This window comes from Osmia bicornis, chromosome 13, assembly GCF_907164935.1.
Source record: "Osmia bicornis bicornis chromosome 13, iOsmBic2.1, whole genome shotgun sequence".
Classification (NCBI taxonomy): Eukaryota; Metazoa; Arthropoda; class Insecta; order Hymenoptera; family Megachilidae; genus Osmia; species Osmia bicornis.
The window spans coordinates 5,401,928-5,421,926 of NC_060228.1; the positions used below are offsets into that span (position 1 = coordinate 5,401,928).

At 40.0% G+C, this 19,999-nt stretch overlaps 1 protein-coding gene across 8 annotated transcripts in view; it reads left to right on the plus strand.

The window, feature by feature from the left end:
- LOC114878112 (hemicentin-2) overlaps nucleotides 1–19,999 on the plus strand; it is a 220,619-nt gene that overhangs the window by 146,034 nt on the left and 54,586 nt on the right. For all 8 annotated transcript variants that reach the window (XM_029191527.2, XM_029191533.2, XM_029191532.2 and 5 more), the window contains exon 7: nucleotides 17,956–18,078. In XM_029191527.2, the coding sequence (XP_029047360.1) occupies nucleotides 17,956–18,078 (123 nt within the window). The remainder of the gene's footprint in view (nucleotides 1–17,955; nucleotides 18,079–19,999) is intronic.

The window sequence follows — 19,999 nt, forward strand, 5'->3', positions numbered from 1 at the left end:
TTGAGTTTTAGCAGCTTAAAATATTAGAAGCTTAAAATTATATTAGAACCTTAGGATTTTAGAAGTTTAGGAATCTTACAATTTTAGAAGCTTAGAATATGAGAACCTTAGAAATTAGAAGCCTCAAAATTTGGGAATCTTACAATTTTCACCTACATCTAATATTTCTCATATATCATTAGAAATCTCTAAACCATCATCTTACAAAAATTCATTAAAATCTAAATGAGACAGTTAAGGTTCCTCTTTTATTAGTGGTAGTGAAAGCACTCGTCGAATAAAAAATAAAAAGAAAAAAGTATCTTAGAGGTAACGATGGTAGTCGTCTCATCGGATAGACGTTTCTGAAGATGAGATCATCGAGACCTGACACGAGGACGCATTTAATAAAACCAGCCGCGAAATGATAAGCATCGTCTGATGGGATCGAAGCCGCGTGAAGGGCCCTGTTGAAAGCCTAGAAGAGGGATTAGCTGGATTAGTTGGCCGGCTGAATCTATCTATTCCAGAGTTGGATGAAAGGGATACCTATAATTACGTTCCCCTTACGGTGAGAGGGCGCGAAAAGCCTCTCTATGAATGACGTCGATATCTCTTCTTCTAAAGGGACGAAATTGAACCCGCTGCACACGCTTTTTCTCTTCGCTCTACCCTTCCTGCAGAATTCCTCTCTTCGTCTGGCCTCTTTTCCTCTTGCTTTTTTTTTCAAACGGCTTTTCAGCCGCTTTCAACGCCAACGCATAACAGTATGCATGTACCGGGTCGTTCACTTATCGTGGTAACCTTAATTTTATTATTAAGAATGATCCAAATTTTCTTTTCCTTTTGTCATAGAGAATGCAATTTCAAAGGCCCCATGTTAGATTCCCCGTGTGTCTTTTTTAAATTAAATTTTTGCAGCTTTAATATATTAAAATTTAATACCGTAACAATAACTTTTATATAGGACATTTTAAAATAAATTAAAAGTTCCATTTCAATTTTTTAACTTTTGGCTTCGAAATGAATTACTGTGAAATTCATAAGTTGATTTTACGTTAAATAAGGTAGATTTATTTCAGACCACCGAATTATTTCAAAGTCAAAGACCCTGTTATGAAAAAGTGAAATCTTGTAGATAGAACGGTTCACTTAACGTTTATGTCAAAACACCTTTTCCGTGAAACCTTTTTATGCAACCTTTTTATAAAAACCATCCGGTCGAGGGGTGTGTTAAAACGACCACACGAACATGCACGATTCTCTCCATAGTAACTTTTTCAGTATTAAAACAGCCCCTGTTTCGCGTATATATGTATATTTTCTTTTAAAATGTAGATCAGAAAACATGGGGAGTTGAAAGCAACGATACAACGCGCACACCAGCAATTCTTTCCAATTTTCTGTGTTTTGAATTTGCACCAACATTTATAGCGTGCAAACAGAAAATGTTTGCATTACGTGGCTAGTCACGTTTATTAAAGGCCTCCGCGTAATTTATCATTTAAGCAATTTTGCTGTGAAAATTTTTCACACCAAATCTACTTTACGGATGAAAATTTTTTAACAGTAAATATTGTTTAATAAATAGGGTCAAATTATTTATTCCCTAGGGAAGAGGAAAGAAAGAAGATAGAAAATTTATGACAAAAGATATAAATTGAGAATTTATTTATTAATTTTTGAAGTACAATTTATGAATTACAAATTTTTTCTCAGTATTCAGTTTTGTTTTTCGCGTTCTATAAGAGCCAGAAGATCCAAGATTCATTTCTTCGGCTTACAAACAGGAGCTTTTGCCAGCAATTTAGTTTCACAGTCAGTAAGAAACTTCCTTGTGCTTTTTTCTTTTTTTTTTTTCATCTCCACAGTATCGCAAAAGTTCTCTTCTCTTGCGCTGAAAACAAATCCGCGACTCGTTACTCGTAAGCAAATTCGAGAACGTTTTTACTAGCGACCCTCTTGATTATTAGTTCGCCTGGAACTTACCTCTTGTTTTCTATAATGCTTTCGAGGGATCTTTAATTTAATCGAGTATTCATCAATTTTATTTGACAAGCAGCAATGAAAGAAGAAAAATTATTCTTTCATTCGATTCGAATTCGTAAGCCTAGATTTTCCAAACGAAGGAGCAGGGACTGGTATTTCTGAAGGATTCGCGTCAACGTCGTCGCAAGGATCGTCGCGACTCGCGAACCATCGCGCGCCTTCAATTTGAATATGATTGATTGAAAGCACTCCTAAGTGAGACGTGAATGGGTCGTGCGAGAGAGGGGTAGGAAACTAGGAACAGCCGATAAGGTGAGGGTGGTAACCCCTCTTTTGCAAAGGGAGAAGAGCTTAAGGAGACGAAGCGTGACAGTGACGCGTCCCGCGACGCTATCATTCGAACCGGAGACTCTCACTTATACGCGATAATAACATCATTACCCCGAAACCTTCTATTCGAAGATGTTCCGTTACGATTCGGGAGAAAGTGACAATGACAAATCTTGAGGATCCAGTGTGAACTTGAACGATTGTTAAGGTCGTCGTAAAATCGTCGAGGGTGTTCAAAGTATATTCAAATTACTTTCTGATGTAGTTGTTCATTCAAATTTAACGAATAACAATTTTTAATTAAAATAATCGCCATTCTAAAAGTAGGTAATAGAATTTTGATGAAGGGTAGAATCCTACACGTGTTTTCGTAATAAATTTAGAATTCTTCTATTGAAAATTACCATAATAACAGAGTAGCTACAGGTATGTAAGTCTCTTTATTACAACGCTTTAGTACTCGATGACTGAAAGGGGAAAACTGTTTAATGATCTTCAGCCACTTTTAATTAACGCTTCGGCTTCATTCCGTGAAATGTTGCTACGTTCTTGCCGGGTGCTTTGCCTTTATTTCTTACTTAACTTCGTACTTTCGGCGGGTTTCTCAACGAGGACTTAGAAATTCGAAGGCGAAACTTTCCAACGAAACTTGGAAACTCTCGAAAATTGCTAAACTGTCTTGAAAATTTATGTAATCAAACGGTACATTATGCGTTTTCGCAGTGAAAGAACGCTATACTATCGTCCCTTATTTTTATACTTATTCGAATTCCTTTGCTTTCTCGGAAATGAAGAATTTACAAAGTTTTATTTATATTCCCATGGAATACATGCATTTTTATTGTTCACGCAACGATGGAAATAAATGGGTTAACGATCCTTCAGTATACAAATTATAATTAAAATTGAAATTACAATTAAACTGTATTAAAAATATCATTCATATCTCTTCATATTTGAATTTGTAAGCTGCATTACGAGTGTGAAATAAAACAAGCACCCAAGTCGTGTATACAAAAACGTATAAATGAACAAATAATGTACTTTGATGCAGGATTTGCAAGAGAAATTCGTGCGCGTTAATAATACAGGATTACGCTGACACATGAAAGAATATTCAGGCAACAATTTTAATACAGTATGTACCATATTTTGTTTATTCGTCAAGTTGAAAAAGGGTCTTCTTTCACGAAACAAAATTTAATGTTTGCACATCAAATCTTAAAATGCTGCAATAGTATATTGTTTTAAAAACCTGTGTCTAATAAAAGCGATTATAATTGAAACAGAGAAAGTCAACTTAATTCACGGCTTTCGAATCTAATTTACTTCGCTAATAATATTCAGTTGATTTATATTGAACATCTGGAACATCTGGGACGGTTACTTTGCAATTCCAAAACTTCGGAATGTTTCTGTCGTTGGATATCTCGGTTGCGAAATGTCGAGGAATTATTGCTTTAGTTTTGAAAATAATTTCATTCTTTCGTTAAACATCAACGCAAATATTTCAGTGAAACGTTTAGTCTTTGTATTGTGTTAATATTTTTCCATATTTTTCTGTATTTACAATCGCTCCGTTTCGTATTTAATCTTTTTACGATATTTCACGTATTTGCACGCTCGAATTGATACAGTTTTCCATGAACATTTCTCGGAATCGCAATTAACGCGATCAATTGAGATTATTAGCGAAACGTCGTGACTGTTTTCTATATTCAGAGACATCGGGGAGTTGGGAAGTTTCTCAACAATAATCCTCCCGGTCTCTGGATCGTTTCTTCGACGGAATGTAGGACACGAGCAAGTTGAAACGGACGTTCGAAAGGAGATGAAGCGATCCGGTAGATACGGAATTTAGATTATAACTCGGAGCATTAAAGGCCATTTTCCTTGGAGATCAAACCGGCGCCGGTTAACAATGAGCTAGGGAATAATGGAGCGAGAATAACAGGTGTTTTCTCGTTCCACCACATCGACCATTCACACGCACACCATCCACAGTGATTGCCTTGTAATCGAGATATCTGTATCCGCGAAGCGTTTATACACGTATTAATACGTTCGATTGCCAATGCTTCGGGCGCGAGTTTGGTCGTCTAAGTCTAATGATACGAGACGATTAGATTTAACGATTAAATTCCTCCTAGGAATTTCTGGTTTGATAGCTTCATCGTTCTTAGATATTTCCTGGAGTATTAGATAATTGTAAGTTTTCATATAACGAGGCTTTTCAATTTTTCTTCTTAATTGAAAAGCTTGATTATTGGCATAAAATTGATTTAATAATTGTATTCAAGTATTTTAAAACATTTGCAATTAAGTATCATGGGTTATATCGTATTTTACATTGTTGGCTGATTAAGTCCACTGCATTCTACTTGTCTGACTACACGTTGGTCCGTTCCACTTGGCTGACCATATACGTTTCCTTTCACCTCGTCTGACTAAGCACAATAGCGTTCTACTTGTCTGACTAGGCCGTGTCCTATTCTACTTTCTTCGTCACGCGTAATCACGGCGTTCGTTTAATTGTTCTCTGTTAATTAAACCCCAACTAACTATATAACTTTTCATTCTCTCAATTGGATTTAATCAACTAAAACAGTCGAAAGAATCTTACGCTCTTTGAATTTCAAAGAAAGAACAAACGATAGATTGCATTCGAAGAAGCGTTTAAAAGAAATCAAGGTTTTTCATCGGAATGAAAAGATTTCGGTTCCCGGAAACGAGCCTCGAACTTCTTTCCACAAAGGATTCTGAAAATTCTCTCGTTCAATCTCTCGAAGCATTTGCCTCGAAAGGGGAGGAAAAAATTCTGACAGGATTTCCTTCTTCAACGATTGCAACGAACCGCTGTCCGAGCGGATCGTCCGAAGAAAACCACCGTCCCATAACGAACCATTGTAAGAACACGTTACAAGCGTGGGGCAAGGCTCGAATCGATGTAGTCAAAGAACCGATAACGAGAAGGTTAGGCGAAAAGCACCAGCTACGAAGAAAGGATATTCGAACAATTCAACCGTTTAAGCCGGGGCTACCTTCTCCATCCGGTGTAATTCTTTGGTGACCACCCGCGTTACAAACGAGTTTCTCTCCCCCCCATGACACGTTCGAATCGTGCTACAGACAAAGCTAACCCACCACCTCGAACTCTTAACCAACCACCATCCAACATCAGCTTCGCCATCGTGTCACCGTCCCTCTTCTAAAATCGAATCCACCCCTCCGCCGCCACTCCCAAACCCCTCGTCGCGTCGTCGTCGTTGAGTTTCAAGCAACCGGTAGGGAGTATCTAACGAGGCTAATCGGCCGCAAGGACGTCAATGATTTTCAGTAGGCAGTAATTTAACTAATTGTCCCGAGGGAAAGGACGGATGTCGGTTACGAACTGGCGAAGCCACAGACGGTCGTTCCTGGATTACGAAACGAGCCTCGTTACTGTCGTTAACGATCTGCTTTCATCCGTCCGCGTGACGAGTCCCCATAAACGTGACCCACCGGAAGGAGCCCAGCCGCTAACGGAGGCGCGCAGCATCGATCAGGAACACCGGAAGCTCGGGGCTGCGGTATGCTTTCTATTATCAAACGATCCCTTCAACCGACAAGACTTCTATTCGCGACGTTCCACTCGCTACTTCGACGTTTCCTCAATCGTAAACTAAGAACGTGCGCATGAGTTTGCCGATCACGTCACCGTCTCCGAAAGGGGGGTCGAAGTTAAAGGGGGACGAGTTGACTTGGTTCGAGGTACGTGCCATTTCGGCTACCGGCGCCACTTGTAATTGATTTACAAGCTTCGCATCGCGATCGGCCGAGAAACGCGAGTTTCTATAGGAGCGACCAACTAAGGAGACGTCTTCCGTCGTTCCATTTAGGCAGACTCCACTCTCCCGCGAACTGTGCTTGTAACAACCCCCCACCCTCTAACTCCGTCGTCGAACGATTGACGAGGGTGAATTTGTGCTCTCCCCGATCGAGAAATTGCTGCTGATGGTTGTTGGATGTTTGAAAATGTCTGTTAGGCGCTTGATTAATCCTCGGATTCGAGGGATGGGTCTTTGCTGACTCGAGGAATGATTTAGGGCTTCAATCTGGCTTTGAATTTTATATTGTTTCTCGGATGATATTTTATTTCAAAGTACACTTATTTTCTCTCAGTTTATTCCAAATCTGTCTTAACAATGATAGAGTCTCGTGTTCTGATTGTTTTCTGAAATTTGAAAGGAGGGTGGTTCGCGTAGCCTATTTTCTAGTACCCTTCGTTACTCTTGTTACAAGAGTCGACGAGAGATTCTCGGGCGGAGACCTATATTTTAAAGCTTCCTGAACTCGTGTGCGGGGACAAAAATTCCGCTGCCACTCGACACGGCAAATATCGAATGTGGTTTCACGGTTCGATTAGGAGTTGCAGGGAAAATTCCTCCCTTTCTGCTCTCCTCTGCTTCGAGAGTAAAAAAAATATCGAAAGTTACGCGACTACGCACCCTGTCGAACCTTCGATCGAAAACGAACTCGCTTCCCTACAGTGCTGTTCAAAAGTGTCGGCAATTTTCGTGAAAGAACACAAGGATTATTCCTATTCTTCGAAACTTGAGATTGAAAAAAATGAAAGACATATTTCGTGAAGAGAAGCTTTACCCTTTCTCCGTTAGTCTTTGCAAAGAATCAGGACTCGATTTTCGACTTGGCCAAGATTTCTTCCCGCTTAAAAGTCGCGTCCTTTCGTCTCGACTCCCCCGCTTATTCGAAAGGGGGATGGAAAAAGCGAGAAACGGCTTGGACGTTTGCCGCGACATTTCTTCCTACCCTCCCTTTCGAAGATATTCCCGAATGGAACGCAAAGTTACGTTACTCCGTTGGATAAAAGGGGGATTAGCGAGAGTTGTCTCCGCGCCAAAAGAGGCCAATACCCGTTACATCGTCAGACAGGGAACGATCCTTTCGTTCGCCTCTTACCCTTTCCCCCGTTTCATTTAACCCCTCGGCCAGCCTTTTATTTTCGGCTTCTTTTGTCTGAACATCGTTGACGGACGTTGCAACGAGATTGGCTGTTGCTTGATGGAAAACTGCAAGTAATGATGAGGACAGATGAAGAGGAGGGGGTGGAGGTATTTAGTCGGGGGTTGGATTTCTAGACGATCGTTCGCCGGAAATTGGTACTCGTAAGTAGGACATTTAAATGCTCAAATCCTGTTTTCTAAGGTTAGATTTTATATAGGGAATAATAATAAATATTTTCTATAATATTTTATAAATCCATTTATTCGAGTAATACAAAACTTCTTGCTAGATCCGTTCGCGGTTTTGCGCGTTTCTTCTTGTTGGCAGCTGTTCGTAGTCCACTTGTCTCTATTTGTTGTCCGTATAGGATCGTAAGAAATCGCTGACACGATCGAAAACGGTAGAAAGGAAAGAAAAAGTCGATGCGGGGAGGTGGGCCGCGTGCGACCCCTTTTGAATCCCGGCGCGAGATCTATTTCATGGAATCGTAAACGTTTCCTGCGATGAATACTGGCGCTCTTAACCGGGGTAATGCAGTCAGCTGCCACTTCGGATCCTCCTTTCCCGAACAAGTTAACTTCCGACTTGGAACGTCTTCGTGATCCTCGCTTTGACTATCAGCAAAGAGGATATCTCAGTCGGCATCTCGGGATTAAATGGAAGGGAAGATTGGCCATGGGATCCGACGGATGAAATGAATTTTCAATGGAGGCCGCCGAGATCGAACATCCTAAGCGAGAATAAGGAAGTGAAACAGAATCGGGACGATGGATGAAGAGAGAGACGGGTTTGCTATGCTAAAGTAATCCTGCTTTTTCAACTTTTTCTCTTATACCCTCTGCTCGAACGATCCGCGTGTCCTGATAAAATTAACAGAATTAATTTAAATTTCACCTGTAAATGAACTCCGATTTAGGCCGGATAACTATCTTAAAAGTATAAGATAGATCAGGGGCGATAGTAAAACGTTAAAACGTTGATATACTGATGGAACACAATTTTATAGAATATTTTTCCATGGAAATAAGGGTAGAATATGTTCTCGTAACGTGCTTGTTAAGAACACAAGCGTTTTCATCAACGATGGGCAAGAGGCGCGAGTTAAAACGCGGTGAGAAAGGTTTAAGCCAGGAAGCCGGATGGGGACACGAGTCACGGTAATAGAACGTAACGTTAGTCGGTGTGCAGAATGTTTTTGTTACCGGCAGTTAACCGTGGGCAATGAGGCAACAAACAACGCCGCAAGCCTTTCTCTCCTGCACCTTTTCTCCTGGAATTACACACTCGTCGCTGCCTTTTTTTCACCATCAACAACGACCCTCTTCTTCCTCTTTTTTACCTTCCCTCTTTCACCGACCCTCGTAGAAACAACGCGTTGCTGCTCGTTTTTCTCTTTCCTTTCGGCTGTGTTCGGTTCTTCAAATAGACGTTCGATATTTTCCTTCGAGTCTTTGGCGCTCTAGAGATGAATTTTTCGAAGAAACGAGGAATTATCAAGCGTAGTATCTAATTATATTAGTGCCTGTACGCAGGGGATGTTTTATGTTACATCGCGGTCATTTAGCGAGCGGTTACTGCAATTTGGGAATTAATTCCCAAAGCGGGGAATTATTAAACAGCTCCTCTGTTTACTTATTCGCGTTGAAACTTTACTTGGTGAACAGAAGGGTCTTGTTTTTGAACACTTTGAATCAAAATGTAATTTCGTCAGAGATACACACAGAGAATACGGAACGAAGGCGTAAGCTGCACACACGAACTCTGTGAAAGTCGACTAACGGCGAGCGCATGGTTAAAGAAAATATCGCTGAAGAGACGGAACAAAGAGACGGAATCGCGTAACGGTAGCAATCGAGCGAAAAATTGGGTTGTATAAACATCTATCCCTGCGGTATTCATCTTTGCTTGAGCCTCCCTTCGGGACGTTTCTTCTCGTCCGTTAGTGTCTTCGACTTTGAGCAGACATACACATTCGGGGAAACGTTTCTACGAAAAGATACTTTTGATACATCTTAAATTCTTTATTTGTTTCTGGGAAACGGACTTGGCAAATTTTATTTTAAATATCATTTTTGAGGTAATTTTTTATTTTTGTTTATTTGAATAATTGACTTCAAACATTGCATATTTACTGCTCCTGTTCCCAGAAAATGGGTTGTGTATTCATAATAGTAAAAAGCATCTCGGGGAAACGTCGGTAGAAGTCAGTAAACGAGGATACACGATGAGAATCATTGTTATCCCTCGTACTTTCAATTTCACTGCGACGAGTAACAATTTCCTGGCTTATTTACACCGGCTTCGTCATCTTTGACGCGTTATTATCGGAATTCGATAACTAATATCTTTCGACGACGCTGGAAAAAGCAGGACAGGGAATAATGGTAGATAGAAAAAAAAGGAAACGAACACAGAGGATTCTTTAACGAAGCGATTCCATGAAAACATGTAAAAAAAATGGGGGATGAGCTTTCAGATAAAGCATATGGAACATTTCTGGGTGCATTATGTTGCTGCACAAAAACGCACCCTTTCAAAGGTACATTTTAACAATCATACGCGATGAGTCTTCTGTAAAGTACTTAATTTTTTCACATAAAATATATTCTATCATAAAATGAATATTTTATACCTAATAAAAAGTTGGTACATTTTGATCAATATATCTAATAAGTTTAAGTACGATCATGATTTCGAAGTGACAGTAGGATCATTTTCCATTCTATAGGCTGAGAGGCACGTTCTTTTCGTATACAGGCTGTCGCAATTTTGATTTCTCTCACGTGCCAGCCGAGCTCTATGTAAAAAAGTCTTTGACGTCGCTAACGGACGAAGTTTAGTATTAGTATTCCAAGGCAGTGCCGTGAAAAAGACGGGGCTCCTGTGATCATCGAAAAAAGAACTTCTCCGACCCTCTTTGTCTAACAATCTCACATTACAGGATTTTTCTTCCCAACGGGGTCCAGCTTGGAAATCGAACGAACCCAACTGCTTTCTTCTCGTTTCTGATAGTTGAAAAATCTTTCTCTGTTACAAATTTTATTTTACCCTCGTCTCTAAAGATTTTTGCATTCTATTTAGAGGATTTTTATAGCCGTCGCTAGGAGTCAAATTTATTCGTCTAAAAGCTACAATTTCAATTTGTTTTTTATTCTGATCCTGAATTTTACTGACAAAGTCGAAGGGAACAACGCTTTGAAGCGTGATCCACGTTTCGAGACAACGAATTTATTGCGAAAACACTGGTTGAACGATCTCTTGAGCTTGCGTCAGCTTGTCTTCGTTCTGATCCACGTGTTCTCTCAGCGAGCTTCTTCAACGAGCCGTGACACAGGTAAACATCAGGATGGAATCATATGCGCGCGAGACATAGAAGGGAATCGTTGTATATGTATGCCAGTGTGTATTTGGAAGTGTGCGGAGCGTGTGTATGGTAATGCACCGAGGCGGGTAGACCTTTGCAGTGTTAACGATTCCGCGTTCCCGTATTAATCTGAATTTCAAATTTCCGCGCTATGGCACCTCGGCGCGTGGAATCGCTGACGAGCGAGAGCTTTTGTCGTTGGGAACTGGTGAAAATGTTAAAATCCCTGCTCCGTGTTTGACTGGGTGTGTAACGTCCGTGTACCGTGTACCATCCTATGTTTGCTCCATGGACGAAGAATGAAATTTGTTTCCCGTTCGTTCGATTTGCTGGACAGTTTTCAAATTTCAAGGGTTTTCAGAATCGATTAAATTACAGGGAAGTTATATTCGAAAAATATATGGCTTGAGATTTAAACATTTCTTGCAGTAAAAAAAAATAATATATAATTCTAAGAATTATTTAACGTTTAGAAGGATTGAATAAGAGCGATGGAACGTGTCGAAATGAAAAATTCAACCTCGTTAGCGTCACTTTTGAATGCTCGAATCAAGTCTTTGTAAGTACGCTTGGTCGAGGGAGTTTACTGCTTTGTCGTAAGTCGAGGATTACACGATGCGGCCTGGCAAAGTGAAAACATTCGCGCGGAACCAGACAGGCCGTGGCTCTGAAGCACAATCGCGTCTGGACGCCATAACGTTTCGCGCTTTTGTTCCGGAAGCCACGGAGCACAGCTTTACACCCGCCACTGTTGGCGACGTCCGACTCAAATTGTTGGGAAATCTTTTACCCTTTATTCGTACGTGGATAACACTCAAGTGTATCTCTTATCTTTTCCTTTTGTTATTTTATTATTTGTAAAACGATGACCCATAATCATCCTTAGCTTAATAATTATTTTTTCCACTCGTTTTGTCATATTTTCACGTTTCTATATCCACGTTAGCCTATTCTTTTTCTATCGCGACGTTTTTCCGCCCTTCCATTCGTTCACCTTCAACGTCGTCGACCTCTGAACCCGTCAGTCGCGTAATTTTCAACGCCAGAAAAGCTGGCGTACGAGTAAAAATGAATGTCCATCCTCGATGCGGACGACGCTTCGTTAAAGCAACGCGCTGACGATTCTGAACCCTTCCCTCCCTATTTCACCTGCCACTCGTTCGTTTCTTCCCTCAGAGCCATTTGAAAATTGAAACAACGTAAGCTCGCTGCAGGCAGTTTTGTTTCGTTTCCAAAACCTCGATAGACTCCCTTTGGCTTTTTTTTTCCAAATCATTCCGTTTGTCCATTAACTGAAATTCAAAGGATTTTGTCGTCTCTAAAAGCGGCCATCGACTTTGTAAATCGTTTTTGATTATCTTTATTCTCCTCGTAATTGGATAGAACTTTTTTTAATAAAATATCGTAGTAGTTTTGAATGGATTGATTAATTTGATAGAAAAGATAGCTCGGAGCTATCCAATGAAATTTAACGAAGAAACTCCGGCTACATCTGTCTCTGGTTTAAACACAATTTATTTCAAGGAAAAAGTCCGGAACTAATTATCCGTAAGTCGAAATACTTTCCAACGAACGGAACAGGTGCTTTCTCTGGCAACGACAGGTTTATCTAGGAACGTTAAGGTTTTCTAATTCGTATTTAACTTCGATTTACTTGAGAAAAAGATTACTCGGATATATTGGTATTCGGTTTTAAAAAGTCTTCCGAAAAACTTATCCTCTATATATCCATCAGATTTTAATACCGTTCAACATATTTCAAGTAGAAAATAAAAATCGATTCCACGCAGGACGATATTACGTGTGACATTAACCGAATATATTGCAACACTATCCTCCGATGAATTACAGTAACTTCCTCGATATGGTGCTCAGAGGAAGCCGGTAGATCTTTAATAGTTCCATTCCTTATCCCACCTTAACGTTCCTCCTTTACGTTAATCCGTCATATATTCTGCACATTCCGTTTTCCACTTATTGCCAGTGTCCGACGAGCTAACCTACCCGAGAGGCTTTATCCTTTACCGAGCTTCAAAGGGAAGCTGGAATAAATTTCAACGCTAGTATTATGCTTCCATTCTGGCGAACTCGTGGAAGCGTTTTCTACCTCGCAAAACGGTTCCTCTTTAATTTCTTTCCGTTCCAGAAGGCTAGGGTGGTGTTTTTAAAACGAGTCCGGCGAAACGCGTATTCCCCCCTCCGGTCGAAGCCGGACCCAGGAGCTTTTGATATCGAAAACGATCGATTGCCATGGCAAAAATCGCGGCCGCCCCGGGTACGCTCTTCAAAACGAAGGGATGAAAAATTCTCATAAAGCTTCATAAATATTTCAAGGATTCGCATAAACGAGCAATTAGGCTGAATTAGGGGTCCCCGGGGTAATATCGCGTTTCAGTCGTCCGGGATACCGATCCCTCTTCCAGGATTAATCGTTTCTCGATAGTCTTATATCCTGCTGGAGCCTTTTTTTTTACCAAACGTTGTTCTTTCTTCTTGATCCCTATGAATTATGCAACGTGGATGTATCATCCTCGGCGAGGGAACTGTCGGTAGAATCACGCATTCTCTGGACCCCGTTAATTATCTCGTTATTCTGAGTAGCTACTTCAACGGTAACCAGATACATCGGGATCGTGACAAACAGGTTCGTTGATTATCCCGCGAATCACGCGAAGCATTCGTTGCGACCCGACCATTCGCGACAGGGATGGTTATCTTCTAATTAGAGCGCGATTTGCTTTGCTGCAATTGCTCTGATGTTTCCTTTTGTTTCATTTTCATTGTTTTTTTCATTAAGTCTCTGTTGATTCTTTGTTCTTTAATTGCTTCTTTTCCTGGTACTCTCTGATGTCTTGTTATCATTCCTGTTGTTGCTTTGCGTCATGTAGTTTCGTTTTAAAAGCGCTGCGTCTTATGTCTGATCATTTATTTACTCGTACTACTTGCCTGACCACCTAATAATCTTTCAACCATCAACTGACTGTATTCTACTAGTCAGACCGTTAACGATTCCAGTTAATTTATATTTTATTACTAATTGGAAGGTGTAAGCTTGGAAATGATGCAATATCATTTATGATGTAAATATGCAATCTGCGTCCTACATACATTCATCAAAAACTGTTTACAAAGTGGTTGGTTATTAAACACGACGTTGTGTTCTCGACAATATCAAAACGCGCCGCTATACCCCATGGATTTCGGTCTTGCCACGCGCTCGAGCAAGATTAATAGCAGCTTCATGAAGCTCGCTTGATGCTCGGTAATTAGGTAGAAACAAGAGAATGCTTAGGCAGGTAGCAAGGCTTCCTTAGTTACTCGGGTAATACCTTAGAGGGTAACTACAAAGTTAAGATCGAGAAACTGTATGAACTTACGATTACAATTTCCTATCCGCCCCCAAGTTACTTGAAGATATTCGAGAAATCAATGATTCCCTTTGATTTCTTCTATTTATAGTTTCCCATGAAATTACTATTTATGGTACTTAAACATTTGAAATCACAGTTTAATATCTTCCCCTTGCACGAAATAATAGTAGATTCCTCGCCATTGTATTAAACAAAGTCGGTATTTTTTAATACCTATTACCACCTTACAACACCATAAAACTACCCTCTGCGTCCTCCCGTAAAATAAACACTGTCAGCGATAAAGGCTGACCTACGCGCGTATTCTATTAATTCGCGCTAGTCGTCGCGTTTCCGCGCGTTACTCCCGGCAAAAGTGGGTCGTTGGAAATAAATTTCCATCCAGCTGGGAAAAGGGGGAGGAGAATAGAAGAGCAGCGTTCGCGTAACGATCCTCGAGCTTTGGTCAGCGGTAACAATCGGCGGACGCTTTGTACGTAGCACGCATTTCAGAGGCTTACCTTACCTGCATGGTCACCGGTGATCCAATAAACTAGAACTTAAACTTGGTTACGAGGCAAGCATTGCGTGCCGTGGCCGTAACCCTTGCCCCGTGGGCCACGATGAGAATGCATTTCATGCTGCTTTTTGCTCTACGCCCGACGTTTAATTATGGGACATTGTTCCTGACATATGTTGAGAAATTTCATTTTAGTCCTCCGTTCCATTGTGTTATAAATCGAAAATAATTTTCCTCTGAAATTTCAAATCCTCGGTACTGCAGCTTGTATCAAGAAAATATGACTAATAGAATTCAAAGGATTTCTTATTAAATTTTCGCCAAAGCAAATGCATTTAAATTATGAAATTAAATTCTAAGAAAATATTGCTACTTCTTTCCGCTTGATTTATTTTAAACCATTCTTCTCTCCGTTTCATTTTCCATGCTACTTTTCTTTATTACCTAAAATTCCAGACCAAACGAATTCCCGTTGACCATAGTATCGTTGACAACATCTATCTGGCGGTACAAATTACAGACGTCTGTAAAGTCACGGTCGAAGCGTGCTTCGGTTCTTTTTCACGTAGCTACGCAACTATGGAGCAAGGTTAGGTTACTACGGTACCCTCGGTGAAACCCCTTTTTTCCGCCCTATGGGGTATAGGTTTGCTTAACGGCCCGTATAAGGTTTACGAGCGTTCCAGCAGGAACGGCAGAAAAATTTCTTTGAAGATGCTCTTCCACTTCTTCCTGTTCCCGTGAACCAGCTAACAAAAATCTGCCGTCGTTTTCGTCTCGCGTTAATTCATGACCGGCTTGAAGAGAATTATACAGGATGCTGGAGCGTAGGGAAGGTATTTCGTATCGAACAGGTCCCGGACGTGTGATTTATCGAACACTAGGTAAACGAGAATAAACACACACACGCGCGGTGTGTGCTCGCGTCTCTTTATGTGCAGAGGGTGTTTTGTTGTTAGAACAGGAGGGAACCGTTTTAGAAGCGAATTTGCCTCTAGAGGATAAATGTTACAATTAGAATCCCAAATGTTAATTACAGTTGAAAGGAAAAAGATATCTCGAAAAATACGCTTTATAAAATCAAAGTTTTCTGCGGTAACATAAGTTACATTTTAAAGTTAAGGTTAATACTTGAAAGGGTGTCGAGGTTCGCGAAATAAATCGGTGAAAGGAGATATTCGAAGAAATATGGAGGATAGGAGGAAGCCAAACGGGAGAAAAGCAGCTGAGAGAAGTAGAGGATGGAGTTTAGAAGGGAGGAGAGGGTTAAAAAAAGGAGCGAGAGGCTTTTCCTCGCTTCGACTACCGGATGGCTCCAAGTTATTCACTCGGCTATAATAGTGCGGTGCTAGGACAATGCAAGCTTAATGAAAGCCATCCCCATCCTCTTTTCACCCCCTTCGTTCACCTGCTCTCCTCGTCGCTCCTCGTGACCGGTCTCTCTCTCTCTTCTTTGTCTCTCCGCCTCTCTGTAGGTTCGGTGGTTCTTAGTCGACGCCAGCGGTAACGCCACCGCCGCTGTGTAGCTTGGGCGGACTGGCGTAAACACCGAACAAAGCAAACAATGAGACACAGAAGTGTCCCACAGACCTCGATCGCTTAATGAGAACTTTAAAGCGGCTCCGCAAACTACCAGTCTGTCTGGTTCAGAAAGGATCAGGGACGACCATGGGGTGTATAAGATGTTTCATCTAAACATCGATGACCATTTTGGTGCACTTTAATCTTTCGTCTTCGATGCGTTAAAAATAATATTGATTTTTATTGATTTCACTGGTTGAGAAACGATTTTCATTTTACGCAAGAATAGTTATCTTTGCGCGTGGGTGTAGAAACGCATATATACGCGTCCATAGTGTAGATACGGCCCAGTTCTGTCACTCGGTTCGAGGTCGTTCGTTAATGACGCGGAAGGAACGCTGCTAGAGCAGCAGAGACAAAGGGGCGGTTAGGGGGTGGCTCGTTCGTCAGGGACGCAGTTCCGTTTTGCCGATTAATAGTTTTGATGTCCATGGCAACGGTACGTTCAGCTCGTTTCCTCCTGGATGCTCATGTCGGTCGCAGTCTGAACCACCATTTTGATTTTATATCGATAATTCCTTCCTTGTGTCTATTTTTTTTTTCTTTTCGTGGATTGAATTTAACGTTTCGCAGTTCTCGGTTGAATTATTAAGAAATTTTATCGAAACTATATCCTCGTTTATTCGTGTTACACGCGTCAAGGTAAATTAACAATCTGAAGTGTTAAAATGAACGCTCTCGTATCACACCGTTCGCAGTTGATTGAATTCGCACGAATAGAATGGAACAAAACGATGAAAATAATCTAGACCGCGAGGGGTTAAAGCGGCGAATATGTGGGGTGGATGTTGTTTGTTCGGTGTCGAGGTGATTCGGGTTAAATGAACGAGTCCGGGAAGCGTAGGGTGGTGGTTTATCATAGGGGTTACATATTAGAAGTTTTGTGGCGGAGGAGAAAACGCTTTGGACGTGATTTAGCAAGGAAACGCTGATGGGTACTTAAGCTATAAACTAGGGGAAGAAATTGCATTGGAAAATTTAATCCAAGGAAGGATGCTTGGAGATATAATCTTTGTTTGTCTAATTAAAGTTTCAGTTTTAGTAGTCATTGTGGATCACAATCTTCAACACGTATTTTATTTTCTTGCTCGCGTACACTAGGATTTTGTAAACAGTTTGGGAGAAATTTAATTAAAAAAGAAAAAGAATATTTTCCTTCTTTTCATTTTTTATTTTCAATATTTTTTAATTAGTAGATTCGATAAACCTTTCCCTAGTTTTTGTAATATCAAACTTTCTGAACAATCCAATATTATTGAAAAATTGTCCGACTTTTGTTAAAGTATTCATGCTGTGGAGAACAATTAATGGGCTTATTTTTAACGAGAGTAGAGGCTATTAAAAGAGATTGTATAATGAACTTTTATTGAGAAACACGTTTGAAATTACGTTTCTTAAGCCTATGTTCTAGGCTATCTAACGCGAATTCCGTGATACCTTGTTACTATACAATTTGTGTTAAGACACTAAGCTCGGGTCTTATCGAGCAAACCTGCCGCTCCAGTTTCTCTGTGCGGAACTTTAATAAACAATAATAACATTGTAGTTTGGTGTACAAATATAAATATTGTATGGCATAAAACGTACTGATCTAAATCCCTCTGCGATTCAGAATAATTTTCACGTTTTCCAACTTTCGTTGAACGTTATTTGCTACCAAATTTTACACGTTGTTTCTTCAACCTGTCCACAAACAAAATGTTCAGTTTTATTTGTAATAAACCTAAGTATTAAGTTGATATAAGTACATTACTTTGTTTCGGACGTCTGTCGACACATTTCGCGATCGAGGGTTATCGATATCGATGCTGACACTAATTGCTTAATACCTGTTTCAGATACTCCGTCGTTCGCGATAACACGTTTACCTGGTTTTGGAATTCCGATCGTCGAGGGGATGTCTGTCAGCTTGAAATGCGAGGTGGACAGCAATCCGGCGAGCACTCCAATCTGGCAAAGGGGTGAGTGATCATTTTGCAGCGAAAAAAATCACTGAACCTATGAACTGAAACGTAGCATGAAACGTCAACTCATTGTCAGTCACCATTAGTGATCTTAAATTTAATTAAGAATTATACAAAAATTGGGTCAGTATAGAATGACCTAGAATTATTATTTATTACCAATTTTGATTTCTCAGAGAAAAATTGCAAATACCTTAATTTTCTCTGACGTCACATATCAGCATATTTTCTTATTTCATACAAAATATTCTGCTTCTTCCAACATTATCTTCCAGTCAATTAATTTTCTCCCAGTGATCAACAAACAGAACAATAAATCGTGTATAATCATGTTACTTTATACGAAAACTGATAGAGAAATACCATTAGAAGTCTAGTCGAATCAAGATAATAAATAATACAGTCGATTCTCGACGAACAACCCCCTTCCCTTTCATCGAAGATAAGTATACGAGTCAGATATTATCTAGCTTCCTAGCGAAAGATCGTGCCTTTCTCTTCTCTAATCCCGTGTTGTGAATGTCTCGTCAAGATTAAAATTCTGCACCATGCACCCTCCTCTCAGCGCCCTTCTTTCTCCTACGAATCAATGGGACTCCATTGAGATTTCGCTTCCGAAGCGTTCCGTCGACTTATTCTCGATAATTGGAAATCTCCTTGTACGAACCTCGTTGCCTCGCTCGAATTCGTTCGTCGCTTTTTTTCCTCTTCATCCCTCTCGCGTTGTAATCGATAACTCGAGGGTTGAAGTGGATCCCCGACTATGTTCCTTAGCCGAAGGAAGAAAAAGGATCTGATTTCGAAAGAGCATGGAACAGGAAGGCTTTCGTTTTATGGTCTAAAACTGATTACGAAAGATACAAAAAAATTATTATAGCAAATGTATAATATTTGTTATTAGAAAAATAGTTTCAGGATATATTGAAATGTGTAGGCTGATTAAAAGCAAACGTATTGAAAGAAATCGATAAATGGAAAAGTTCGAAGGTTCGTCGTTACATTCTTTCCTTGAAATTTCATTGGTTTTATACGAGAGGACGAGGAACAAAGAATTATTCCCGGCTGAGTGGATTCATTAGCAGTCCCTTGTTCTTTGTCAAGCTCGTCGCCGGTGGACTGGCCTACGGCTTGATAAATATTTAAAGCCTCCTATAATTTCCCCTTTTAACAGTTCCGAATACTATTTCTTTTTCTCTCTTCGAACCTTTCCAGTTGAAGATGAGATTTTTAAAGGGATTTTAAACGGATGATTGAAATTCTATAAATTAGCACCAAAGTGATTGCCAATTTGAAACAAATTAATGCAATACGAATATCGTACTTTTATATTTTTTAAATAAATTTTAGAGGTGCCATTTAGGAAATCTGATAGACCTTTCGGCTACCGTGATATATTCGTCGATGTAATAAGGTCAGAGAAAAAGCTTGTGAAAAATTTCATTTATCAAACAACCTGTGAATCTCGAAATCCCATTGGAGTTATTCTCGCGTTGGCCAGTGTCGGAATTCCCATTTTCGTAGATGCAACCTTGTTCGAGGCTGACGTTAACCTAGATTCGACGTTATGTGTCTCGTGACGGTACGTCCGTCGTACCAAACGTATTATACAGGGTGTACCAAAATTTGTGCCATAAACGAAAAAAAAAAAAAGAAAAAATATGATACATGTAATTCATATCAATTTTAATGTCTTCTCAATACTCTGTAATACTTAAAAGAATATCTGAATCCTATTGGCAATCATCAACTCTGAAAGGGTGAAAGCAACCCTTAAATTTGGAATTTCAAATTATACTTTAAATTAAAATTTTCATTAAAATATGAAGTTTTTATTAAAAATATTTTAGTATTGTATTCATGATTTATTTTTTGATGGGAAATGATATTCTTTTGTGCCATAAATTTTGGTACATCCTGT